Raw genomic sequence first — 20,836 nt, 5'->3', positions numbered from 1 at the left:
AATCTTATTACTATCTGTCTGCAGATGATCAGAGCACTAAGTGACAGGTGTCACCACGGTGCACATTTGTTCAGACAGCCTTTTAATAGGTGTTCTTGACTGAGGCTTTTAATTGGATCTTTTTTGTTACAGTCAAGCAGTATCCATTACAAGCACGTAACAATGGTGGAGTATACAGAATGATGAGTTTTGAACCATCTCTGCAGTTGTAATTGGTGTTGATAAGTGGTGTGGGGCAATTGGATGCTATAGGAAAGAGGCTGTGAATAAGCATGTGTAGGTATGCTGAAGGTCTAGGGAGCAAATTTCTTAACTTTTAATTTAACTTAATTGCAAGGATTTTAGTCTCTGCCCCCAACTTTGTTCACTGCTTAAGAAGCTGRCTTTATGGATCTCATTTTGTTTGTTCTAGTTAAGGGGAGAGCTCTGACTGATGCAGATGCTCGGTTCTTTTTATTTTTCCACAGGTTTTTCTTCATTTGTCTGAAATGAAGAGCAGTTCACTTGGTATGTTGGGCCAGTGCCACTGCACACAGCTATGTAGAATATAGTATTAATATTGTGTCTTGCTTGGCAGTGGAAGGCTACATCTAAGGCCAAGGATCAGTCTGTTGTAGCAGCATTAACCTCCTGGATTCCCATGTGCCAAAAAGATTACCTTGTAGCTTTAGTCAAGGGAATTTCTCTTTTAATCTGACATTGCTGCAGTTGGCAACGTTGAGTTTCTGTGAATCCTCATCTATTAAAAAGATCATAAGACTTTCTTCTCCTCCCCTTTTGTACACATAGTAAACTTTCATGTTTTGTTTACGTTTTGTGAGAAGAAAGTGAAAATATTTCCGCTGTGAACAATAAAAGATGGACTCTTGGTGTTTTCCAAGTCATTGCTAGTTCTGTTATAATGGAATAGCCAACCATTATCCTGCCAGCCAAGTGAGACAAGACAGATTTCCATAAATGCCTATCAGTGCCATGATTAAATTAGTCAAGAGGCTCCTGCTCTCTGGAATCATCTCTCTGCCACTGTCAGGCCTGGGGCACTAAGCTGAGCCAATTCAGAATGCTGCCACCATCCAAACTCCCAGCTCTTCTTCATGTTTGGTATTTTTTTTAATGAGCGTATGGTTGGCAGCACAGCTGTTTGGGGATCTATTTTGGTGCCGGTGCAGAGAGAATGGGAGGTGAGCAGTTCTGCACATGTGCTCTCTAGCTCTCCCTCTTTCTACATTTTGTGAAGAAATGTTTCAGCATGATTACTTCATTTTGGACTAGAAAAGCATAATGTCCCTTTGCAGCTGGGAGACAGATTATAATAATAGCTGTGTTGCAGTATATTGCAAAATATTGCAAAAACAGAGAAAAACTCTGCTTTTTGTCATGGTAGGAAGCCATAAAAATAAGCTATTTGAATTTTAGGAAAGACAATTTCTGTTCTGTGAAGAATTCATAATGAAATATGAACCCGACTGGTGTACCCAAGCAAGGTCTGTACCCTTAAGCTAAATAGCCAGCTCTAATTTCCTATGCTGAATTTCCTATTACTTTATCTACTTGAAGCTATAATTTTAGGAAAGTGACTGGAGAAAAAGACATTGAATTTCTCTGCCCTATGCATTTTTAAAGAGATGGTAAGTGCCTATTATTGGTTGAATCTAATTTTTACGTGAATATTGATTGTCTAGCATGCATTGCAGAAAAAGAGAAAACATCTTGTTTTTGTAGGACTCACAAGGATGACAGGTGTTTCTTTATACTGATAAAAGGTCTTCTGTCTTAATGATAGAACAACCATTTTTTTWAAAAAAGGAGGTTATTGAATGGAGTTATTTCCTTTGTTTTAGTTTATAGATAGGCCCTTATTTGAGTAACTAAATACTAGCAATATTTAGCAAGTCATTTTTAAACTGAATGAAGCAAGTGGCTGTTAAGATGAGGCCTGAAAGTAAAGAAGAGTTTAGCTTTGTAATCCTGCTCAGAAGTGGTATTTTCATGAACGTGAGTGGTATGAGAAAACTGTAAGCAGATCTCAGGTTGTAGAACAAACAGACCATACAAGAAAGTCAGAGATTTTGTAAATGATGAAGCAGGATTATTCCCTATCCCTCCCAATATAAAATGAAACTGTCAAATTTGAAGCGCAAARTAGAAATTTCAACATTATCTCTTGTAGTTGTGAAGTAAGGTAGCCTCGAAGATTGTTACGAGAAGCTTGAATGTGGGAAAGTGCATAGGAAAAGAGTCACTGGGAAAATTCAAAAAGGTGAAAGAGTGCAGCTGGATGGGCAGGAAACAGCATTTCATAGATCAGATGCAGGGTTTAGAATACAGAGCTTGGAATTTAAGTTTAGCCATCTGGGGAGAGAGAAAGGAGAGACCTTAGAAAAACAAAGAAATACAGATATTTACTAGATACTGAATATGTAGGAAGCTGAGAAATGACACAAAGACTAACTTGACAGACCTTCATAAGTAGCCACTAAACTCTTCATCCAAAGAAGATAGCAAGTAAAAACAAATTCAGATGAGAGGAGTAGGAATTCAGTTGTAAAAAACTTGAAGTTGTTGATGGTAAAATAGTTCTGGCTGAAAACTAGGGTTCAAAATTCAGCAGAGGTTTTATTAAATACCATTTTAGCTTATGGTATGGTTGAAGTAATGCTTGTTTGACTTTCTGCCAAACTGAAAGCTCCCCAAACCGTGTAAGTACTCAGAGAAATTGACACTCTATTTATTTAAATACTTATGCCAGCAAAAAATCTTGGAGGATACTGATTTTAGGTCATATCTGTCAGCAACTTGCCAAATTTTCAAGTAGGGTTCTGTTAGACACTTGCCTTGTGCTCGGCAAAATTCATCTGATATAAAATACTTCATACAAAACACTTCAGTCTAAGTGAATCTATATTTTGTAATGTATTTTATATACATGTAACAAATACTAAAAATTATATTAAAATATAACCTTAAAATATATTTTATACACACACACGTATGTAAATATAAACCTAAAAATATATTTTATACACACATATGTAAATATATGTAGTCAGAAAGTATCTGTCAATTCATCTTTTAAATATTCTGCAGTGATATTGAGCACAGCTGTTGAAATGTTGATGTTTGGATGGATGGAGGGGAGAAGAGACTATGTATAGCCCTGATGTAAACCAGGGGGCCAGGTTCTCTTCCACCTTTTTTGTGTCACCACTGTCATTTATGTGGCCACTGATCCAGCTCAGGGAAGTGTTAGATTGATATGTTAGTGGTAATGGGAGTCAGAATGGAGGGAAATTTTTTTTGATAAGAGAAAACAATTAGATTGACAGCACATAGATGGCTTGAAGAGTTTAGGGGTAAAAGAGAAATGGGCAGCAGAGGAGTTGGATTGCTGAATGTTTGCAGAAACCAGAGCATGACTGTGGAATTTAGACTGGAACTGGAAATACGGGAGGAGACAAAAGCTTTGAAGGAGAAATGCAAAAATAGGAGTTTAGGAACGAGGAGAGGATGCAAATGAGGAAATCTCACTATCTGGTACTGGGAAAAACAAGAGACATAGAGGAGGAGTCCTGGCAAATCTTATTTAAACAAGTGAGAAGTTTTGAAAGAAATTCAGTTTGTGGCTGATGAAGGGATACAATTTCTGATAAAGTGGGAAAGTAGATATCTTTAAGCTAGGACATATTGCTAAGAATGGTCTTATTTTTAGTGCAATAAGTATGCAAAACTGCAGGGCTATTTCTAGGTGAGTTTAATGGGATTATGAGTACCAAGGTTCTAGAGGAYGGTAAAAAATTGAGTGAATTTACCGTGTGGTGAGTAAGTGGAGGGATACTGGATGTTGAAGGGAAGCTAAGCAGAAATACGACGAGCTGAACTGTAGTTTACAGACTGGCTTCATTTGTGTTTGTAAGCAAGGAGCAAATAAGCAGTGATGATAATTAGGTGGCTGCAAGACAGAAGAAATTTAGAAATTGCTACTATCTCTCCCTGTTGTCCTCTCAGATGAGTCTCATGAATAACAGGCGCACATTGGCTCCTTGGTCCTTTTCCCATTCTGACCCTGTGTTTAAGGCTCAGTGGGGTCAGATGGAATCTCACTGAATGTGATGGCTGTGGATGAAATGACAGAAAATGAGAGTGGTTTGTTGACAGCTTGGTGGCATAAAATAATGGAGGATGGAAAGAGGGATCAAATGCAAACTTCCAAGGAGACTGGTCAGGTCAAGGATGTGACATTTTAAGTGGATTAAGTATTTGGAGAAAGGTGAAGGGGTGAGAGTAGCTGATTGAAGTGCTATTTGGAAATTCCATTATTGTAGGCATGTTATCTGTTTTAGACTAATCAAGATGGAAGGAAAGAAGAGAACTTTACTTGTGTTTTTCAGAATGAGTTGTTCGTTCTTTAGTATAAGGTTACTTGCAGTTGTTTCAAATGAGCTGGACTTCTTTTCTCTCAGCCTAGGTGCATAACCTTTAGTAGCATTAATGAGAACAGTTTGCATCAAGAAGAAGGAACTGTCCTTCTCAACCTCTCCTTTTTAAATCACAGTGCATTAGTGCTATTGAATAAAGAACCGTCTGGAAACATTATCCAAGTATTGTATTGAATTTCCACTTACAAGTTTAGCCTTCATGTTAACCTTCTGAGTGCTAGTACTTTGTCCGTGGAAATGCAGACCCTGGCACTACACCTGTGTGTTTTGTGTCAAAGGGAGAACAAGAATGTGTTGTCTTCTAGTTGTGTGTAGTATATTTGTAATATTTGAGGGGGTAACTTATTTGCATGTGAGACTGTGCATGGTGCTATTCTAACTGCAGAGATAATGTTGAAATAAACAAGCACGAATTAAGTGCTTAATAGACTTCAGTTAGTGACGTTTCCATGACAAAGCTAACTGAACAGAACAAACCAAAAATGCCTTATTTTATACGTACTAGAATTGTGGTCAGCCAGTCATTCATGTTGAATGCAGAGTGAAATTGCTTGCCAGGGAATGGCACATGCTATAGACTGAAGAATGTGATATATACATATTTAACAGATAGCTGCTTTTGTGGTGTAGTTTTCACTCTGCAACTGTCAAAATAAGACTGATGGAAAACTCATGCATGGTGACTGTCACACCTGCTCCAGTAACTGTTAGGAAATAGTGTGTTGTAATTACTGAGAGGTATTATGAGGGAGAGGCCTTGTAAAATTTCTACAGTGCTAAGTTTATTCCATATTCTATGGGACTTTCAAAAGTAAAGGTGAAAAGGGCAGCAAAGTTGCATCTTATCCCAAAAGAATGGTGTTATGCCAGCTGATAAGAGTAAACCTTGCTGAATGATTATCCAGAGACAACCAAAAGATAGACTCCTCAGTAAATATCTGATACTTTTCAATGACTCTTTTAACATAAGTTAAAAAAAACAGTAAAGAAATGGAATAGAGTGGCCATCAGATTATTAGATCCACATTGAGCAAACTTGCCACACTAACAGTCGTCACTGGATGATTCTGAGCTTATCTGAGGAAGAATCTGTCAATGCAAATACACGTACCTACAGGCAACATGCAGCACAAGTGCTTTAGTGGTGCAGAGAGCACTAACTGGTCAGAATGCACTGAGGCTGGCTGGAAGCTCAGCCCAGTCTTGACCGCATATGTTTGGTGTATACTTTTTCTGTCCGCCTCCATGACAGTCAGGTTTATCCAGTTTGTCAGTCTTGTTTATGTTATGGAAATACAGGCTGAGGCATCCACTGAGACTAGGCCCTCTTCGGCTAAGAAGTGTACAAGTACCTATTCAGAGATTCCACCCCCAAAGGCCATAGAGGCTAAATAAAGAAGGCAGAGACAAGGTTGAGAGCAAGGGAGTATGATTACCTTAGATGAGGAACTGAGTCAGGGAGAGAGTAAATGAACAGTTAGCAGCCAAGCAGAAATGGATAGGAACTGAGCCTTATACGCAGCTCTTTCTGTCTGGATCTCAAGGCTCTCCTTTCTGGCAATACTGAATTGGCATTCTCAAGATTTTTCGTTGTTTTCCTTGAAGGCTGCCTGTGGCACAAGCCAGTGGAAAAATGCACTTGGGCTTCAACAAAGTTCTTAGTACCCCAATACTGTATTAGATCACTTAGTGTATTTGAAAACAGTGAAACTGCCTAGAGACAGTTGGTCAGATCTCTCTGGGAATTTAATTCCATGATAAGATACAATTCTTACTGAGTTAATAAGTGAAACTGGAGAAATGTTAGATAAATTTCACAGAGGAGCAAGATCTAAATCTTAATATTATTCAGAAGAAGTTCAGATGGTTTGAGTCATGATTTAAAATTTTTCGTACAATGATTATAATTTTACAGGTGTGATTACATTTAGTCTTAGCTAACTACAATGAGGAAGTGTTCACAAATCAAGTATCAGATTCTCATTTCATGATGGGAAAAACAAATGCCTCTTGTAATTAAGATGAGCCTTGCTACCAGTTTATCCGAATATGTATTCTGTAAGGGTGTTTTCTAGCTGTTTAAAACTAGAGCAGACCCGCTGATCAGCAAGAACAGGTGAGTCTGTAGACTCTCAGAAATATCCATGCATGTGGGGATTAATGCAAAAGTATCCAAAATAGAAATCCGTGAATCGGTAAAAACTACTCTTTATCGCTCCAGAAGAATTAATTCAGGAGTTTCTAAGGACTTTAACCTAAGTGGAAGCTGACAGTGGCAGTATCTGYGGGTTGGTTAAAGATAATGGTGGGTGCTTTCCATTCAGAAATGTGTGTGCCTGGTGTGAGCATGCAGCAGTTGTAATGGACTTAACTGGGATTAAGGTGAAACAATTTTTCATCCCTGTTTGGATTAACTGTTTCATTAATTTGCAAGTCAGTTGCAACTCATTTTAAATTTAAAGTAAGTATTGCTCTGATAGTATCTGCATGTACCTCCTATGTTCTTGTGTACATCTGAAATAACACAAATTTTGCTTTTGTTCTGCGGTCAATGACTGTCTATCATGTTAGTGTTTAGACTTGGAAAGGAACAAAATAAAATCCTGTGTAAGATATGGGTGCAGTACTGTGTGGAGCTAGTTCAGATTGCCAGATGTCCTGCACCCTTATGCTTGGGTGTCCATGCAGTGTCATGTGCCCTGTCTGTCCATTGGCTAGTCTGCCAGGAGGTCACAGCAGTGGCGAGTGAGGAAGGTGAATCAAAACCTGAGTGCTTGTTTTTAGCCAGGTAGGAACTATTTGTCATTTTTGATCTATAATATGGGAAATTTTAGAATCATAATTAATACAAAATTATTTAAAAAAGAAAACCTTAGAACTTTATTCTTAAGCAATTCTAGGGCTCATCTGTGCGCTGGAGAACCTGTGTTGCATGTGCCAGAATTGGACAGAGATGAGACCAGACATATAAGGAGGTGATAGAGATGCTGACTTAGCATGCAAGAAGTTTGTCACTGTCCCATTTGGGAAGGTGTAACCTGGAAAAGATAAAGTATTTTCAAGTGTATCATGTCAGCTGCAGCAGGTTTTGAACCAAAGTTGTTTTTCCTCATTTTTGAGAAAGGAGGTAAGTCACTCTGTTTCTAGGAATAATGCTCCACTAATCACATTGTAATGCACAGCAAAGCAATGTGCAAAACTACTTTGTTCCAAAATTACACTGTTCCATATTGCCATCTGTGGTCTGCAGGACTACATCATCATGGCTCCCTACCACCTGGAGGCAGGTTTTGCTGTTTGCCCTGTGCTGTTTCTTTTGGCTGAGACAACAGCAATCTGCCACAAGAGAGCAGTGCAGCCTGTTGCTGGTATTTGAGGGAAAGTTAAATGTTGGGAACAAAGCAGATGAATAAGAAAGATTACAGGGAAGCAACTGAATATGCAGACAGGACTGATTGTAAAGGTGAGACTGGGCAGATGCTCTCCAGGAAGAAAATCCTGAAAGATGGAGGCAATGTAGGTAGACATGAAAAAGAATGGGAAATCCCCCTCCAAAAAAGAAAAGAAAAAAGAAAAACCAAACAGGAAAGCAACTTAGAAAAAATACAGAAAAGAGAAAGAAAAGGCTGGAAAATAGAGCTGGAGGATGGAAGTTAAAAATGCATGCAGAAACTGTGGCATTTCTCCTTACACCCTGATTTGGAAGGAGAGCTGTAGTTTGTGATTCTGGTACTGAGGAAGGACTGGGGGCCTGAGGCTCAGACTGAGAAAGCAGTACTAGTGCCTTTCAGTATAAGAAGTTGATGGACAGTGGTCCTTGTTCTTAATCTGTTTTCTGTATTGTCATTTGGATGAATTATTTTTATCTGCATACTGGTATACATCTGTGATTAGTATGATTAATAGAAAATAAAAAAAAATAGCAGGATTATTTTCAAAGCATTACTCTTGGAGAGCATTGTTTGCCACATAAATGTTTGCTGAGGTGTGAGGAATTACCATGGTTTATATAGAATTTATTTCTGTTTCTCATTAAAAAAAAAAAAAAAAAAAAAACCCTTAGCAGGATTTGATGCTGTGGTAAAGCATTGTATTAAACCAAGATAATCATGTAAATTTTGGCTACAGTGTGTGGTATTCCCAATTTCTAACTCCAGAAGTATATCATAACCCTGCAGCACAAAGCATATAGAGCTATCACTATATTTTGTGGGATTGGTGGTGAGGGAAAGGAGTTTCTTTTTGGAATGAGCACAACGTGTCCACAAATCTATTGCATTAAGGATTTTTCTGGATTTTTAGTTGGGTGTTGAAATCAAATATTCTTTTCCCTTTATTCTGGTAGCGTCTTCCCATTTTGTAAAACATCAGTGTGCTATGCAAAATCTGTGGCTTTCCAAGGGTGCTTTTGGGCTTACTGTGACCTTTTTGAAATCATTACAATCTTGCCCCACCCCCACAAATCTCCTTACTTAATTGCACAAGGGAATAGGGTAATATGAATCCAACTTACTGTTATCCAGGTGGCTTTTCCTGTTACTTACTTATCTTTATAATTTTGAGTATAGGAATTAGTATACAGAAAGCTGGAAAAGATGCCTGCAATTCCAAAATGAACTCTCTGTAGCTCTCTCCCTCCCACTTGCACTCTCCTTTTAGTACCGCCCCTTCCATGCACCCTTTAGCCAGCAGCAAGACAGCTGTGTTTGATCATAAACCACTTAAACTCCAGGCTCACTGGCAGGGGAAACTTTAGCGTGAAGTGCAGGATTGGTTTGTCTCTGGAGGCGGGGGTTTCTTCTCTTGTGCCTTCTTTCTCCCCCAACACAGAAGATCTTTGCAGCGCTGTTGTCGTATTTTCATTGTGAGCTTGTATGAAGGTCATCAAATTGTTCTGAGTACATTAAACAGCTTTCGGAGATGCCCCCAAACAGAGTTGGGGAAAAGGGCAGCATAAAACGGACAGCAGAGATGAAGCAAAACTTACAGATGTACTAGGAGAGCCATCCGGCAAGCAGTACTTTCCCTGCATTCTCCAAGCACTCTACGGTGTTAACGAGTTTTTTGCAGCAATGGGTTGCCTGTGAAGAGAAAACTAATTTGGCTCTTTCAGAAGATCTTGCATCATTAATTTGAACTGTATAAATGTGGAGTGAAAATGGCTGTCTAGAGAAAAATGTGCAAGACAGAAATCTTGGAGAAGAAAGAAGTATTGAATCTGTTAAACAAAGCTTGGAAGCATTAAAATCTGTAAAAATCGTCAAGCCCTAAAAAGTCTAATCATGAATTCTGGAGTTGCTATGAAATATGGAAATGACTCCCCTGCGGAGCTGAGTGAGGTAAGCAGTTTCAGTGTCCTTCTTTATTTATTTATTTATTTTTTTTTTAGAAAAAAAGATCCTCTCTCCTTTTGGGCTTTCAGACTACAAGCAATGCAATTAAAAATTAATAGAATGTGTATCTTGCTGTAACTTGCTGTACCAGTCAGGAAATGACCTGAACTTGCTTGCTTGCTTTGGTCTGAATAAGCGGTAAAAAGCAGATGGTTGTAACCATGTAAAGACATTTTTTTTTTCCTGTAGTCTGGCTGCACAGATTCCTTCACCTCCCAAGAGCTGTGTTTATACCCAACGTTCATCTTTGCAGTAGGTGAAATCTTAGCTGGAGATCTCAGCTGAGGTTAAGTATATGGTGACTAATTTAGAAGGGAAGTGGAGTGAGCAGATGATGACAGATATTTATCAGTAATACAACAACACTGGCAGAAGTTGTGTTTGATTGTGTTTAGCTAAGGTGGTGGTGTTCCTTTGGATTAGATGAATATTTCCTTGCCTARAAGGAGAGGAAATAAGCCATGGGAAACTTTCTGCTTTTCCCTTATAAACCGTAGTAAGGTATTATTTCTTATAGTTGCAAGTATATCTGTTTTTTGTACGACATTGCTTATTTTTAATTAATTTGAAATTAAGACTATGTCAGATACTGTGCAAACGTTTAATAAATTTGTTAGAAGCAGTATCTTCTGACAGTTATTGAAATATCGTAGATGTACCACCCTAATGCTCATATTTGTCCTGAGAACTGCCTAATTTTAGTTATACTATGAAACTCTGAGCATCCTATTAAGGTCATTTTGTAGAAAATTGAATCTGTAATCTGTATTGCCCCAGTTTAAATGAAATCCTTTTCTTTCTCCTTGCCCATTTCTTTGATATACCTTTTATTGTAATGTATCATTTATTTATTTTATATATCTGTTTTATTAGAAGTGGTATGATAACGCTTGGCAGAAGGAATAAGTTCACTTTTTACAGGAAAAAGCAGAGTAGGTACTGGACCAGTGCAGTATGCTGCCATGAAGAGGAACAGTAGGTTTGTGACTGTGGAGTTTTAGTGAAAGAAATTTCATAATGTTCCCACTTTAAGTAAAAAAGAGTTGAGCTAAGTTAACTCTGTGTTACTTGCAGATGATTCCTTAAAAAAAGTATCTTGGCACCTCAGTCTAAATTAAGTTCATAAACTCAGCATAAAAGTCCAGGATATTTTCATCCAGACTCTGCCCATGGTGTTTCTGGGTACAACTATGTTAGTGGCTTATTGATCATTGCTTTCTGTTCCCTCACATTGAATATTCAGGGCTGTGTAAGATCACATAAAACCTGGAGTGTCAGTGGATAGTTATTTGGAGCAGGCAGTGTTTACTGGTAACGATTCTACCTGACTAGACTAATTAATACTTTACTAGTTCAAATTTACTGTATTCGTTCATGGTGTAAGACTTCTTTGTAATAAGATATTCCTTATCTTTTTCTTCTGACATTTTAACGTGGGAAATATCAAAAGAGGGCTGTGACTATGCATAATGGCACATTTTTGTTCATTTATTTAATAATAATAATAAAAAAAAACTTTAATAGTTGGGTTACATTTGTACTCCAGGACGACTGATAGACCCCTTTCTGACTGCAGACGAAGCAGTGAAGATCTTAAACTCTTAACTTCCCCAGCTGTTAATCATCATCTTTACGGATGGTTTTTACCTTTGTGATTTGAGCTGCTTGTGTGAGCATGCTTTTAGCATGTTTTGCTCACAGGGCCAGGTTAATTTCAGCACTGGTCTTTGGTAGATTAGGAAGCTTTGGATAAAGGTTGTATATATATATTATTTAACTGTGTTTCTCACCTCTTGTTCATGCTTTTCTCCTTTCCCTTGTTTTCTGTCTGTCTCTTCTGTATGGCATGTTTGGTTTTCGTCACTGGAAGATAGTAGCAACAGGTTCATTTAAACAATGGGCCAAGGTCGAACCAGCTACAATGGGAATTTGGTGAGACTAATACAGTCTTAGTGGAATTTCACATTCACCTCTGTCTCTACTGTGAGCTTGTATTTTCACGTTACAGTGGGCAACTAGTATATATGGCTGAATAGCAAATATGGTAACAGATCAAGAATGACCATTGTAAGAACTTGATGGACATTGATTTTTGGTGTGGATGCCTGGGTCTCTTTATCTGAGTACAGGTTGCTCTAGGTATGAAGCTACAGTCATTAAAATAAACAAGAAGACTCCAAAGCTTTGGAGATATAATGCATTCTTCAATGGATGCCTTAGACAAAATAGAAAATGAAATCGTTGTAAAGCATTCCATTTGTATTTAAACTTCTTTTAGTTTGAGAGATGCATCTGTCTTTGGAAAAAATAGGCCACATCTGTGGTTGCAGTAAATGGTGTATGGTTCATTTTTGCTATTCCTAAACTATTGTCCAGGTAAATACAGGTCTCGATACTTTATTTGTTCCTCACCACCTCTCCTTTCCCCCACCCCCAAGTTCATGCTGAAAACAAAAAACAACTAAAAAAACTCAAAAAAGCCTTTATTTCTTTCACTGGTCACTCATACTACAAAATTCATCATTTGTTTTCAGTAGCCCCTAACTGCAGAGTTCAAGCTATTGTTATTGATACATATATTAATACCTATTACCTTATTTTCTCTGCCTTCCTTTCAACCTACTCTTTTTTGGTCTCTACACAAAGAATGATTAGTCTATGTGCTGTTTGTATGACAGATTCAGAATGTAACTGCAGAGAGAGGTAGAAAAAGCATTGTTTTCATTATACAATAGCAAGTTTTGCTGTGGTGCTGTTAGCATTTTCTTTTTTTTTCCTTTCTCTTTTTTTTTCCAATATACAATACATTGGGAGAGGCGAATCTAAAATTTACTGATGATTGTTGTACCCAATGAGAATGTAGTAGAGATTTTGATACCTTTGAAAATACAAAAAAATGTCTAACCAATCTCACTTCTACTTTTATGAAATAGGCTTTCAGATGTCAATATTACGGCACAATATTATTTATAGAGTTTGCTTTTTAAGGCTTGATTAAGAAAGAATATAATTTATATACAGTATATGACATCCAAATTAGGTAAGTGCTCTTTGGATTCCTTTGGGGTTTTTTTAGTAATTTGATGCTGTAAACCCTGAGTGCAATTACAGAGTATATTTTTAAATCCAACACTATGAGTGTTGTTGAAAGCCTGCAGAGGTGCAGTTCAGTGCATAGAAACTGCAATTACAGATTGTTTTTTATAGAGTTAAAAATGAAAGTATATCGGAATTTACAGACTTAGTACATATGCAGTTAGTTATTCTGCAGGGAGGGGTATTTGTATGGAAGGAGCTGGATTGCTTAATCTATTTTTTCTCTGTCTTCCAAATTCAAAAATACTACCTTTAATTCCGCAAGTCCCTGTGCCTCAAATTGCTTAAAGGTGAAACAGCACTGTTGGGAGGTTCTGCTACGTGCTTGTCCTGTCATTTTAGCCACCCTTGGTCAGCAGCTGTTGAGATGGCACGCTGAGGTAGGGAGATCTGTGCTGTGACCTAGTACAACTGTAAGGCTCAATCTTGTCGGTAGTTATGCACGTGCCTAATTTGGGGACTATTCAGATTAGTAGTGTAGGAACAAGAAACGAACCTAAACACTGTGCTTCATGGTGTTCTTCTCAGTTTTGTATTTAAGGGCTAAATTTTATCCCTGAATTAAGAGTGAAATTCTGTCCTTGGATATAATTTTCATTAAAGTGAGCCTCGTGGATTTCCTGTAAAAATTATGCCTAAGAGAACTTGTCACGGGCTAAGAGCTGATATTATATTATTGCAATACATTCAGCACTTTAGGTGCAGCTGTTTTTTCTTAATGTGATTTTTAACTATGTTCTTTTAGCACTTCTTGTATAAGCTGATGGTGTATAATTTTTGAAAAGGATATTCTTTACTTCACAGCAAAATTAGAAAGTAGGTTGCTTCTTTAAGTGCATACTTTATACCTTCTGCCTCTTTCTTTGTGCTTAGAAGTCAGGCGTTTAGAAGGTAAATGTTGTTTACAATCTTAGATATAGCTACATGTTCTTTAACCCTTTATATTGCATAGAACAAACAGCTTGGCTGTTTGTCCTAGAAAAAAGGACATTTTTTGTTGTTCTTCATCAGTTTGTTTGGTTTTTTGTTTGTTTGTTTAACCAAAATGGTGTTTAAAGTTTTGGGGAGGGGAAGCAAAGATAGAAATCAAAGTTTATCTTTGTATGGGAAACAGAATAGCGAGTTCATAAAAAGGGTTTCACCAAAGTTTTGCCTGTAATGTAAGATATGAAGAGATAAAGGGATAGCCAAATTTTAGAGGCTTAAATTACAATTTTCTTTATAGTGTAGGACAATATTGTACTTTCTTTTAAGATTTATGTTGCACCACTGCTATACTTTTAGATTGCACTTTGAGGAAAAAAAAGTAGAAGAAAAATTACAGAAAGAAAAGGGCAGCCTGAAGTTGTATTTGTGAGGCCAGTGAATGAGCTGGAGGTAGCTCATGGGGTGGGATGGGTAGCCAGTGGGGAAAAAGCAGCATACTGGGGCTGAGCCTTGCTGGCAAGGGAGAAATTCTGCAGTGGCAATCCCCACCCTGAGGTAGTTTTGCATGGTTTTCTGTTCTTTTAGAACATGCATCAGCTTGTGCTCCTTCTGTACATACATGTGAGGAAATAGCACTGAAGGAACGGAAAACAGGTTTTGTATGTATTTAAGGCTGGGAATAAAACTCAAAACACTTGCTTTATCTTCCTCAGTGTGGTAGTCTTACCGTTAAAACAGTGAGTAAATGTCATGCTAATACTGCATCTGCTTTCTGAATGATCTCTGGCTTTGTAGCAAGCATGCAGRTATATTCTTAGTACTCCTTTTGTAAGCAGATGGATGCATCATTTCCCACTGGAATCCTCTCTCTGATACTGGACATAGGTTTGGCCTTCAGTGTCAAAGATGTATGGAAACTGTAATGAAAAGGGAATGAGTACAGCATCTTGCTACTGGAGAGGGTACAGTTTTCCCCCAGTCAAAGGATGTTTTGGGGACCATGATAAATTCTTAATGTTGATTCTTTAAAATATTGTGGTCTTGCAATGAAACAGAGTGGAATGTGATTATCAAAAATTAAACATGGCATACTTTAAAATTACTTTAACCTTGAAAAAGTTGCATAGCTGATTTCTTTGATAACAGCTCAAAGAAATCAAAACTAGTGAACAGTTTGTGTGAACTACTGAGTAATGACTGGTGTTAAACATGTAAGTCTTGGGGAAGGAAATGCAGTAATAGATGCTTAGATCTTCAGGAGAGATTAAATGGGTTCTGATGGAGATCTGAGTAAAAATCTCATTTGATGGGTAGCAATAATGCCCCTAGCCTTACAAGTGTTTTCTCAGCTTTATTACTGCAGAGACACTGAGGTACAGTTTGCTGCACCTCTTTATAGATGTTTTCTTTGGTGAACTCTGCCCATTCTCTGTCCTCTTTCCTGATTTTTGTGGGCTTTGTGAAGTGCTAAGCCACCTCACAAAACTGACATTTTCCTGTACTGTTGCCTTGTGGGATGTTGAGGCAGTAAATGTGAAGTATAACTACAGAATTTAAAAAAAATTACTGTGAATCTCAGTTACATTGATGCAGCTATCTCATTTAAAGAGAAAAWTTTTAGTAGAGGATTTTAATGGGCAGGTTTCTGGATAGTAACCTTGAAGTCTCAATATAGCTTTTAGATTAGCTAAACTTCTGTCCTGTGCCATAAAACTACTACTGATTATTCATCTCTTTGAAAAATCTAATTTATTTTTATACTTGATTTTGAAATTTTATGATGAATTATATAGGTGAAAGCATCCTTTAAAAGGAAAAGTCAGCTTTTCTGGAGTTACTTGGACATCCACAGTTTATTAATAGGCATATGGTTTAGTCGGGCAAGCTTGCCTGTTATCAGTGAGCTGTACTGCTGATTTGAGAAACATGGATTAGAACATGAACTTGGATCCATAGTCTAACTGAGAGGGCTCTATTTCTGGCATGATCAACGTATGTAATTTTCAGTGTGACTGATGCATGGTATTTCTGGTATAAAAAACATTGTGACTTCAAAGAACATTTATTTTCTGGATTTGTGTGAGCTGCTTATCAGGCACAGAGTATGTTCCAGGCTGGGATGTTATTAAACTGAAGCACTATATAAAAAGATTACTTGAAATGCCCAGACACTGTCGACACAGATAATGCTCTACTGCAGCCTCCTGTTGGGGAAAAAAAAAAAAAGTTATGTAACATATCTGCCTGCCTGATATTTTAATATCCCTAGCTATTGAAAAACACTTCTGAAAAATGCATTATAGGCGGAGAATTTTGAAAGGATGAATATATGCAATGAAAGTACCATTAGCAATGTATTGGATCCTGTAAATCTTTTGAGATTAGATATTTTTATTCTTAGATCAAAACCTGAGAAGTTCATTCCTCGAAGAGTTTTGGAGATAAATATGAAGTCACCCTTCCCCTTGTCTCCTTCCAAACTTTGTTGGAAAAGAAAAACGTATTTCTTTGTCATTGAGCAGACTTGGACCTACCAGGCCTTGGCTGTTGCTGCTGTGTGGCAGCTGTTGCAAGACTCTCCTTTCAGAAGTTTTTGTGTGTCCTCTGCAATCTATGGATCTGTAGTTTGTAAAGGAAAACATAAGGAAAAGCTTCTGAAATGGGAGGAATCCATAGATTTCTGAGCTGGTGTTTCCAAAAATACAAGTGTCCATGTTGCATGTGTATGTGAAGGAAGAAGGGGCACAGAGAGAGCCTTTGTGATGAAGTTGGGTAGCTATGATAGGGTATAATGAGGTATTTTGTTCCAGTGCTCTGAGTAGTTTGAAAAACATTAAGAAGTGTGTTTTTGTCACTTCTATTTTTTATTTGTCTTTGAATTTGTCTCTGTGACATGGCTTTTTAAAGTCACAGGTTTTACTTGTAACTGCTGCTTTCTAAACCCAATGGAAAAGCCTGTTGGAGCTCTTGTTACATGTAGCAATAGTATGTCAACCTATGTACTCTGTAGGGAAATGCGGTGAGCCTTGAATTCAAAGATTCTTTGTGATGGAGGGAAATTCAGTGTGCAAGGTGGCATCTGATGCTGGTAAAGAAACTACCTTGACACTAATAGCAGTCTGTTAGCCCAGTGTCAGGATTTGCCATATAAATGAACCTTCTGCATGAATGATTTATATTTCCTGGAGATTCAGATTTCTACTTTGTAACAGTTGAAATATTCTTTCTGACTCTGGAAATTAGCTTACATCTTCCAACTCTGTTGTTATCATACATGAAAAAATTGTGATTTAAGTTAAAATACTAAATTACATAAGTCTCTTCAGTCATGCCAGATTCAAAAAATACAGAAAATACTTTTTGTCTGTATGCATAAATGTATCCAACTTACTTATGTATATTTTTTTTTTCCATAGATTGTAAAGCTAACTACTACTTTTTTTTTTTTTTTTTTTTTTTTTTTTTTTTTGGAAGTGAACGCCTCTGAGGGCATATAGTTGGTATCTAAAATTCTAGAGGAGGGGAGGTTATTTTCTGTTTTTTCTGGGGTTGTTTAAACTGGGTTATTTTCCTTCATTTTTATTTTTATAGTATTACTGTTTGTGATGCCTCCCTGCCCCCAGTTAAGACATTAAACTAGCCCCTGGCTGGAGGTAGAGGGGAGGAGAGCTTTGCTGGTGGAATAGGGATGGTGCCAGAGCTATGTGGGGTTTAGGCTGTGACTTGTGTTAACTTTGAGTAAATTGCTCTGCTTCTCCATATACTTTTTTTTTTTTTTTTTTTGGTCTTGTCTGCTTTGGAAGCTCTCTTGAGTTGGAGATTGTTTTTGGTTGATTGTTTTTATAGTAATACTGTAATAGAACTGCTGGCCATTATTTGAATATGTGTAATTAGTAATGATTTGAGTCATTTAAAGATCCCAAGGTACTTCTTACAAGAAGTGAGATTTTCACACAGACTTGTGGTAGAATTTTGGCATTACAGATAAGCTGCATGAGCTGGAAACAATGGGGTAACAGTTAAAGGTTTCTATAGCTTCATTAAGCCCTCTCCAGTCTACTTCTCTTTTCATGTCCTGAAATTTTCTTCAGTGCTGTGTGATCTTTAACTGCTGGCTTAATAAACACATGGAAAAAGCTATTTCTTTGAATGTAAGACTATAGTATAGAAAATATTTTAAAATAGTATGTTTGTAAATATTTAGATGTAGCAGGTTACCCAAAAAATTAAAGCAGAAATGGTTGTGGTGTTTAAATTTGTTTTATTTTTAAACAGGATTTATCTCTGCTCAAGTGTGTGTTTCTGCAGCAGCCAAATGTCTCTGTTTTAAATATATGTAAATACACATAAAAATGTGGTCAGTGACTGATGACTGAATTTTTTTTTGAGTACATCATTGTTTGGACTTGTGTTGTTCCATTATTTTTGGTTAGGTTTGTAGTGTTGTGAAGAAGAGAGGGCTATTAATGACTCCTAATGTCAAAATAAATATAATGATAAGTGGCTTTTAATATAATAAGTACAAATTTATTATTAATATATAGAATATTGAGCAATATAAAAGTAGTAATAGATTCCCTGTTAAAATATTAGAACTGTTGTTGTGTGTTAAGTATCTATATTCATTAAGGAAATTCCAAGCTTTTGGTCTTTTTTGTGAAGTTAAATAAAAGTTGATATTGTAATGGAATGACAGAGATAMATATTTATAGGTGGGACTGATATCGCCCTTTATTAAGGTTACTTCCTAGTACAAACTCCTGTTGGATTTTAGCTTAGCCATACTTTGGCCATTTGAACTGGGACTTTGGCCATAAGCTGAATTTCTTGGGAAAACTATCAGGCAAAATATCACATCTGTTTCCACAAATAAAACTAGAGAAACACACAAAACTTTTTTGTTCTTAAAAAAAAAAAGGCGATTCTTTTTGCTGCCACAGTGCTTTGAAAGAGTACTTGAAATTTTCCAGTGTATTAGTATTCATATATATACATACATATATATATATATATATATATATACACACACACACATACACACACATTCTTTTTAACTGATCTTTAAAGTTATTCAGGGAAGGGGGCAAAAATGTTTGCAAGTCCTTAGTACAAGACTTGTCTGGATCACAGCTGCTAAAACTTTGGAAGATTTCACTAAGTCTGCTTTATCTCAGAGTAGCTGGACTTGAAAATTAGGAAAAGGCACAAGGGAGAGTACAAAAGGAAAAGCTGGAAGGTGGGCTGGAAGGAGAGGAGGGGAGGATTGGCTTTGAGTGAGGAGATAGGGAATGGAAAGAGAGGGGAGCTGAGGTCACGGTGGGTACATATTGGGCTGGAAGCTGGATGTGTTGTAAGATGCCTGGGCTGGGATATGAGAAAGGGACTTATGAGTCTGGGGAGAGAAGACAGCTAAAAAGTGGGTGGGTGAGTTCTGGATATGGCCTATGGAACACAAAGCTGAAGATAGAGGAGATTGGAAAAGAAGCCAAAAAAGAGGAAACTAGGACTGGATATGTGTAGGGATACAAAATATGTGCAAACCTCCCATCTGTGCAGAGGAAGAACATCATGCAGTTTTAGTGTCCATTTTAATATGTTAGTGCAAAGGCTTTGAATTAGGTTTGTACTGACATTGTAAGTCAAGCATTTCTAGTTTTTGAGTGCTGAGCTTTGAACCATAATAATGCTGCTTTTTTAAAAATGCTGGTTGTTTGCAGTATTACTGTGACTGCATGGTAAATTTTGTAGATTATCATCACTAACCTTTGTAGCATTCYGGAAATGCTGCAGCAGGTGGTAGCTGGATTTTATTGTAAATTACCAGGATTTCAGTAGAATGTGATACATCACAAAGTAGAAATTTGCATCAGGCTTGTGGAAAATAGCCATCTGCTGATAACTCAAATGAGATGCTTTTAAAAATAGGCCAGTTAAGTGCTCAAAAATATGAGGATCTCTGTGTTAGCTAGAATCATAACAGCACCTCTAGTTTCTGGCCTGCTAGAGCAACTTGAAATTTGTTCCAAAAGACTAAATTATTTAATTTCAGTAATGGAATTATCATTGTCAACATGGAACCATGACACATACTTGTGATGGCATTCAAATACAAGATGATGACTGTGCAGTCAGGTGCTGATGAGCCCAAAGTTATTTCATTGACAGCTCAGTGACATTCTGAACAATGTTTATAAAGATTTGGATGAAGTTCTTTCTTTGGCTGGTATTCCTGTAAAACTGAGCTTGAGTGGCAATCCTATTAAGTCAATCCTTTGCCAACAGTAAGTCCAAATGTTTGCAAATGAAGATGATATCTCACCTTTACCTACAAGAAGCTGAGATGACTTACCCCAAACTGTTTTCACTTGCTACCAACACATGCTCTTCAGAGGGCTGAGTGCATCTAGTTTGATAATCTTTTGCATTTCTTCACATGATATCTAAATTGTGCAGGTTGCTTGCTCTTAGACTGTAGCCTGTTATTAAGCAATAGAGTGTAACTTGCTGTAAACAATAGCTGGCATTTGTATTAGCAGCTGGCTTGTCATAATTGTCACCCTATGACAATTGTTTTAAAATGTATGTGTAATTAGTTATCGCTGATGCTACCTTGTCAAACGGTGCTTCTGCTGTATCACCCTTTCGTGGACCTGGCTGGGCTAATGTGCTTGAGATGTGTTTTGTAGCCAAGTACAGAAACCAAAGTGGTTGTCATCCCAGCTGCACAAATGACCAAGTACCCACTTACAAATGGTCAGCACCTTTGATGCTGATAAATCTGTCTGAGATGCTTTCATTTTTTTCTGCTCCTTCATTTTCTTTCCCTTCTGCCTGCATAGCATATTACAGCATAACTTTTTTGGTTAGTGATGCTATTATTTTATGATTTATCAGCTTATTTGATTCTTTTTATTTGAACTGATTTACAGGCTTATTTGGTTCTTTTAATTTAAATTCATAATGGTCTACCTTTGTTTTTTCAAC

At 37.2% G+C, this 20,836-nt stretch overlaps 1 protein-coding gene across 7 annotated transcripts in view; it reads left to right on the top strand.

Annotated features, from left to right (window-relative positions):
* MCC (MCC regulator of Wnt signaling pathway) overlaps positions 1-20,836 on the top strand; it is a 209,081-nt gene that overhangs the window by 48,539 nt on the left and 139,706 nt on the right. The window contains exons 1-2 of one of the 7 annotated variants that reach the window (XM_085305371.1): positions 9,054-9,775; positions 11,700-11,761. The exons of 5 other annotated variants lie outside the window; for them this stretch is intronic. In XM_085305371.1, the coding sequence (XP_085161497.1) occupies positions 11,726-11,761 (36 nt within the window). In that variant the 5' untranslated portion in view covers positions 9,054-9,775; positions 11,700-11,725. Of the gene's footprint in view, positions 1-9,053; positions 9,776-11,699; positions 11,762-20,836 lie in introns of those variants that run through there. One more of the 7 variants, XM_085305370.1, reaches the window with a different exon arrangement.

The sequence above is a fragment of the Rhea americana genome, unplaced genomic scaffold (assembly GCF_003343005.1).
Source record: "Rhea americana isolate MKP2758 unplaced genomic scaffold, rheAme1 scaffold_22, whole genome shotgun sequence".
Classification (NCBI taxonomy): Eukaryota; Metazoa; Chordata; class Aves; order Rheiformes; family Rheidae; genus Rhea; species Rhea americana.
The sequence above is the reverse complement of the archived record's forward strand: the minus strand, read 5'-3'. Positions and strand labels throughout refer to the sequence as shown.